The 7379-nt window shown below is 51.3% G+C and overlaps 1 protein-coding gene across 1 annotated transcript; it reads left to right on the forward strand.

Moving 5' to 3' along the window:
* Window positions 1-765: 765 nt before the first annotated feature.
* On the forward strand, window positions 766-6615 carry ISCU (iron-sulfur cluster assembly enzyme). Its single transcript, XM_080940592.1, has 5 exons — window positions 766-923; window positions 2151-2264; window positions 2944-3054; window positions 5311-5389; window positions 6191-6615. Exons 1-5 carry the CDS (start codon window positions 810-812, stop codon window positions 6274-6276), a joined length of 504 nt encoding a protein of 167 aa, XP_080796718.1. The 5' UTR covers window positions 766-809; the 3' UTR covers window positions 6277-6615.
* Window positions 6616-7379: the final 764 nt, after the last annotated feature.

Raw genomic sequence — 7379 nt, forward strand, 5'->3', positions numbered from 1 at the left:
TTTGGAAGGTCAAAGTCATTTTTTGGACCAAAGACCTTCTGTAAGGTTCTGCTCGCTTAGCCCGTTCTAGTGTGTGGTTGTTTCCCAGCAACCCACCCTCAAGTGCGGACAAAATTCTAGTTCCTCCACGACCCAATGCACCATTCATGAGAAAATTCTCTCGGAATAAAGCTCCCTCCCCTTTGTAACACCTAGTACCTAGGTGTTAAGCACGTCAGTTTCGTGATCTTAGAGCCAATAATACAGTAAGTATTTATTCGGAATGCCGTGCATTGTAAAACAAACAGATATGGGTCGAGGAGGCATGGGATTTTTTATACTCCTCGTTCTTGAGGTAGAAAAGTATTGCTGTTTTTCTCTGCACTGCCCTTCTCCTCTATCAGGAAGGTCAACGATACAGGAGTTGCGTCCGTTTTGCTTTCTTTCATCGTGACATCTAGGGTACACTTAATGTCATTTGCTCCATAGATGAAACGGCTACCTTTAAATTAGTATAAAGAGACCCACACACACACACACACAGCCTGAACAAGAGTCTAACACGGACTTATGCAAGTTCGAACCCCAAACAAGCCTGAGTCTAAGCAACCCTTGGGCAAGCCAGCCCCACGTCTGAGCAGCACCAGACAAACGTGCCCGCCGCTTCAGACCTTCCCGCTCTGCGCCCGTCCACGCCCCCGGAAGGGGCGTGGTCAAAGAGCCCGGCACGCGTTTGGGACGGAGAGCGCAAGCGTAAAGCTGCGGTGACGTCAGACGAGCGCGCCCTTCCTTCGGCGTCGCCGAGGTCGACGCAGGTGCAATCCGGCAAGATGGCGGCGGCTGGAGCGGGCCGTCTGAGGCGGGCGGCGTCCGCGCTGCTGCTCCGGAGCCCGCGCCTGCCCGCCCGGGAGCTGTCGGCTCCAGCCAGGCTCTACCACAAGAAGGTATGGGCGGGCGAGGGGGTGCGCGCACCACCGAGGGGACCTGCAGCCGTTGCACAGATAACAACCACCGAGGACCCCGCGGCCACCTCAGCCCCGCCGCGGCCGCCACTCCGCGTGTCCCAACTCTGACAGCCCAGAAGGGAGGGTCCTGGTATGTCATGCCGGGGGTCAAGGGACAGCACACACACATGCATGAACACACTCTGCAGCACCAGCGTCCTCAGCAGCTAGGCCATTGACCTGGCCAGTTGGCCTTGAGCAAGTCACTGGCCCTCGCCCAAACTTTGTCATATCTGACGGGTCTTCTGCAGTGCCTGTGTGTGGAGCGCTCGGTCCGACAACTGGAAACCACCTATGGAGATTTGCTATTTTAGGAGCTGATGACCTAGCCAACATAAACACTTAGGTTCTCAGTTATTTTTTAACTTGTAGAGAGCATAAAGTATGGGAAGGTACTGGGCCCCCGTCTTCTAGGGACGTTAGAGTCCCCTTGACATGAGACTCATTCGGAAAAACAAGACTGCCACAGCTGTACAAGATACCAAAGGTCCCAATTAGATGATGCGAGGCCCTGGGGGCCTCAGGGCTTAAACTCAATCTGCCGATGAGGGTGCCTCCTGGTAAACTAGGGAAGATGGGGGGAACTCGGTTATTAAATCTTGGTGTGTCCCTGACTTTAATGATTGTTTGTTCTCTTCTGGTTTGGGTGACTTTGCCCAAGGCCTTCAACCCCAAAGGGAAGGTTGTTTTGTTGACATTAGATACAGGACCTTGGGCGGGCAGGCAGCCTTAAGGCACCAGGGGGCGCTCCTACACCGGGGTGGCGCTGTGTTTATATGTTTACAGCCACAGATGACTCGCCAATAACAGTCACCTTGAAACTTCTGGGGGAAATCTTCCATTCGGGGCCATTTTTAATTCTTGGGATTTTTAAGTGCATGATTCTCTTTGTGTGTTGTGTTGGGTAAAATCAGAAACAGTGCTTGAGCCCAGATCTGGTTCAATGTGTGAGTCAAGCGATAGTCTCTGGTTGTTGACAGCCCTCTGAAACGAAGATGTGGCTGAATTTTCACCAATTTCTTGGACAGTGTCTCCGTTACAAAGGTCGCTGGGGAGGAGACTGGAAGAGCTTGGGTTGTACATTGGTCTCCACCTCTGTCCTGTACAGATCACTGATCTGAGGGAGAGAGGAAAGCCATAGTGACTTCTATTGATCTGCCATTTCAGGTTGTGGATCATTATGAAAACCCTAGGAACGTGGGGTCCCTTGACAAGACATCTAAAAATGTTGGAACTGGATTGGTGGGGGCTCCAGCATGTGGTGACGTCATGAAATTGCAGGTACTGGCTGGAGAAAAAGGGTCACCACCTGCACCCCAACAGGATGTTTGCTCACAGAGTATTTTGTCTGTCTATTCTGTGAGGAGGGCTGACTTGTACAGTGAGGGTAGAGACTCTGGTCTCATTCTGAAACAGATGACTTCATTCTCCACCTCCCGAGGCATCAGTAAGAAAAGGAATGTGTTAACCAAACCTCTCCAGGAAAGGGGGGGGCACAAGGGCCAAGCTGTGCCTCAGTTCACCAAGCTTTAGCTCAGCCTCCTTAATGGCGAGCAGGAAAGAACCGCTAATTACAGTTGGTGCCCAAGAGAAAGGCATTGATGGAGGGAGACCTTGGCTGCAGGCTATCTCAGCGCTTGAGGTGCTGGTAGGGGCAGCCACTGTAAAGAGACCTCTGCAAGACAGAATTCAATACAGCAGGCTAGGGCTGAAAACAACCTAGTGGGGTGAGAGGCACCATTTCCTTGTCCCCCTCCAGGTTGGGCCTATGTGGACCCCATGTTTCACTTTCTGTTGCTGAGCTATTAAAACAAAATACAGTGATCAATGTCATAGCATGTGGAGTGGATAGCGAGCTGCGGCTCATGTGGAACACGGGGCTCATGGGACCTCCTCAAGTTCCAGGCTCTCGGACTGCCAGTGTCAAGCTGTGGCCTCTTAGCTCCTGTTTCTTTTCTAGATCCAGGTGGATGAAAAAGGGAAGATTGTGGATGCCAGGTTTAAAACATTTGGCTGCGGCTCCGCCATTGCCTCCAGCTCCTTAGCCACAGAGTGGGTAAAGGGGAAGACGGTAAGGCTGCTCACAGATCCTATAGAGCTATTTAATCCCGAATTACTGAAGCCCAGCAGAGGCAGGATCTCTGTTGAGTTCTAGGTCAGCATGGTACACATAATAAGACCTGTCCTGATAAAAATATGGAATTAAATTAGAATTCCCTGCCACCATGGCTCTGGGACAGTCTAGTCATGAGTCACAAAGCAGGAAGAAGTTGAAGATGGTGAGTTCAAAGACAGCCTGAGACACACACCAGGAACCAAGAAAAAAAAAAAAAAGAATAAGAAGCCATTTTTCTAAGTTTTAATTTCTCTTCCTACCCAAGCGCCGGCTATGTTCCTTGTACTGGGAGCTAAGGGCCATCTTGTTGCTTGAGGCAACGTGTCCATCACTGCTGTCACTGCTGGTTCAGTAGGTGAGGACCCACCACCAGGCCTCCAGCCGCAAACTGAAAGTCAGTCTTGTATTTCCCTGATGTCCCTAAGGTCACCAAAGTCCCCTGAGAGCTGCTTTGCAGCATTTGCTGTTTATCTCCTCCCATCCCCTGCTTCAAGGAGGAGTCCAGAGAGGCACGCACAGATCGGCAGAAGCAGCTTCGTCAAAGAGAGGACTTAGGAATCAAATCTAAGAGCTGAAAGTGCCATGATCCGCAGCTGCTAACACACCCACACTAGCATGAGGCCCTGTCTTAAAGCAGTGTGCTCACCCTTTTTGCCCTCATGGGACCCAGTTCAGGAAGCTCAGTCAGGGATTGCCGTGCTCACACCAGCCAGCTCTAACAGCCACCTGCTCCGCAGGATTCAGGCATTCTGGCTGTTGAGCTGGAGGCCAGGGAGGCCCAGGCCTGCTTGTTGTGGGAGAAAATGGCTCAAAGGAAGTTGGTTAAGACTGAGCCTCGGAGAAAGGGGAAGTAAGACTGACACATGCTCCTGGGAACTGCCATTTCAGGGCTCTGAACACCCTTTCTCTAACCTTGAGTCCCTCCCTGTCTGAAGGAAATTGCCTTTGTTCTTTTCTTTTATTGGATAGTTTATGTGTTTGCATTTCAAATATTATCCCCTTTCCCGGTTTCCCCCTCTCCCCCTGCTTCTGTGAAGGTGCTTCCCCCTCCCACCCACTCCCACATTACCACCTTGGCATTTCCCTATACTGGGGAAACAAGCCTTCACAGGACCAAGGGCTTTTCCTCCCATTGACACCAGACAGTGCCATCCTCTGCTACATGTGCTGTTGGAGCCATGAGTTCCTCCATGTAGTTGGTGGTTCGGTCCATGGGAGCTCTGGGGGGGTCTGGTTGGTTGATAATGTTGTTCTTCCTAGGAGGTTGCAATCCCCTTTCAGTTCTTTGAGCCCTTTTTCTAACTTTGGGGTTCCTGTGCTCAGTCTGATGGTTAGCTGCAAGCATCTTAATCTGTATCAGTAAGGCTCTGACAGAGCCTCTTAGGAGACACCCATGTCAGGCTCCTGTCAGCATGCACTTCCTGCTGTAGTGACTGGGTTTGGTGGCTGCATACGGATGGATCTCCAGGTGGGGCAGTCACTGGGTGACCTTTCCTTCCATCTCTGCTCCACTCTTTGTCCCTGTATTTCCTCCTGTGGTATTTTGTTCCCTCTTCTAAGAAGGACTGAAGCATCCATATTTTGGTCTTCCTTCTTTATGAGCTTCATACGGTTTGTGAATTATATCTTGGGTATTCTGAGCTTTTGGGCTAATGTCCACTTATCAGTGAGTGCATACCATATGTGTTCTTTTGTGACTGGGTTACCTCACTCAGGATGATATTTTTTAGTTTCATCCACTTGCCTAAGAAGTTCATGTAGTCTTTGTTTTCAATAGCTGAGCAGTACTCCATTGTGTAAATGTACCACATTTTCTGTATCCATGCCTCTGTTGAAGGACAGCTGGGTTCTTTCCAGCTTCTGGCTATTATAATAAAGCTGTTATGAACATGGTGGAGCATGTGTCCTTGTTATATGTTAGAACATCTTTTGGGTATATGCCCAGGAGTGGTATAGGTGGGTCCTCAGGTAGCACTGTGACCCAGGCGTCCTCAGACAGATGTTGCACAGCAGCCTAGGCAGTGCCTGCCTTCAATGGCGCAGTGTGTGACCCTGACTCCAGATCCTTTGGTGCACAGTGGCAGCCCCGCCTGGGAATTGTGTTGAGTTACTTAGCAGGAATTTCCCCAGACAGCCTGTTCTGAGGTGTGTTCTGCCCACCCTCAGCGAGGTCAAATTCACTAAAACTGCACTTTTCCCCCCACACTTCAGGTGGAGGAAGCCCTGACCATCAAAAACACAGACATCGCCAAGGAGCTCTGCCTGCCGCCTGTGAAACTGCACTGCTCCAGTGAGTCTGTTCCCACCACACGGTGACAGGGCAGCTGACACAGGCAGCTCTTCTCCACCCCGTGCCCTGCACTTCCCCAGTCTGCCTTTGCAGTCTCTGCCTGAGGCCATGGCGCGCTGCCCACTGCACTGCCCCACGGGAAGCTTTGCACCTCGGAGCCTGCAGTCAGATCTGAAGCCTTTCCATCCTCCTAAGCCTGCCCCAGAAAGCAAAAATGAGACGTCATCCTAACATGCTCCAGCTTCTGCTCCCCCATAGCTTCACCCTCAGTACCCCCCAACTCAGTACAAGCCTTCCGGTGTGGGGCTGTGGGAGGTGTGCACACCGGCTGCCCCACAGTTCTTGGCTTAAGACTGAGCTCACCAGCACCTGTGACTGCCAGCCGCACTCTCTGGGACCTAGTCTCTGATGCCAGGTGACAGGCATTCTCCACAATGCCCTCACCGGCACAGCCAGTGTGGCAGTAGCACACTCTTGTGTCTTTCTGACTCTGATATCCTCCAGCTTAAAAACGTTCTGGTCCTTCAGACCACCTCTCAGCAGGGAGACAGCCCAGGTAAAGGCTTGCCACCAAGCCTGAGCTAGAACTTTCAGACCCACCCTCAGTGTTGTCCTGTGACCACCACACATGCCAGGGCACACTCACCCACTGACATACATGTGACATACATGCATACATATTCTAAATAGATACAGATTTATAACAGCATACAAATATACCATGATGCATGTAAGTGTATAGAATGTAGTGAATTCCCTCGTGTCTAGGAATTGACACTGTCTACCCTTCATGCCTTCCAGTGCTGGCGGAAGATGCCATCAAGGCCGCCCTGGCTGATTATAAACTGAAACAAGAGTCTAAGAAGGAAGAGCCAGAGAAGCAGTGAGCCCTGGGGACGCTCCAGCCAGTCACGGCAGCTGCTTCCTGCCACCCTGCACATCAAAGAAGCTACGCAAACGCACATTCACCATTTACTGTGGCTCTCCTGCAAGCAGAATGTGCAGTTGGCTTCGCCTCATGCTGTGTTCTTTCAGCTCACGTGTGTCCTTAGTACAGTTAATGTCTTGATTTAGTTTGTGGCCTGGAACTGAGATCAGCACCGAAGTCTTAAGCTCCGGAGAGTGACAGTCAGCAGCCTCATGCTGGCTGTCTGCTCGGATCTATTACTGTGTACTTAGCAGATCTGCATATATATTCTATTAAAAGAATGTAAGGGACGGTTCTCTCTACTGAACCTGGTTCTTGACTCCCTTGCCCACCCCCTAGTGCCACCCAAAGCACCTCGGGGTTCCCAAGGCCAGACTGCGGTGGGTAACAGCCACTTAGCTGCTTTTGAAAGGCTGGAGGGGATGCTGCTCTTCGCTCTGGGAAGTATGGTCAGTTCACAGGGACTTTGGGAGCTCCTGCAGTGACCCACTAGTCTGTGAGAGTCAAAGTGACCCCAGAAGCTGGCCAAAAGCCTCGGGAGATTACACTGTTGTCCTAAAGGCCCAGGCCCAGCCTCCCAGGCATCATGTGGACAGTGAACTGGGGACGCCTGGAGAAACTCATCTGTTCCCTGCCTGGAGCCAGTGTGTGTTTCTCATGTTCAAGGACACACGCTGACTCAGACATGGGAAGCAGCCACCCCTGCCCTGAGCTGCCCAGTTGTGTAGGGCAGGGAAGGGCCCTGTTTTCCAGTCATAGCAGTGGAAGATACAGCAAACTTCAAAAGCAAGCTGTTCTCTGACGGTGGCTTTTTTGTCTGGGCGGACACAGGCTGACTCTTAAATCATCCTTTATTTTAAAATATTCTGGGTCTGGTGAAGGGCTCAGAACTTCAAAGGCCACTTCCTCCGCAGTGCGGGGAGACCACAGGCCAGGATCCATCACAATCTCAAATTAGCCCCTGGGTGGAGCCGTGTCAAATTGTCCTGAAGGGCATGGTGTGGCTGTGTAACTTAGTCCCTTACTTGTGACAGTGCCACAGTTCCCCACCTCTATTTCTGA

This window comes from Micromys minutus, assembly GCF_963924665.1.
Source record: "Micromys minutus genome assembly, chromosome: 29".
Classification (NCBI taxonomy): domain Eukaryota; kingdom Metazoa; phylum Chordata; class Mammalia; order Rodentia; family Muridae; genus Micromys; species Micromys minutus.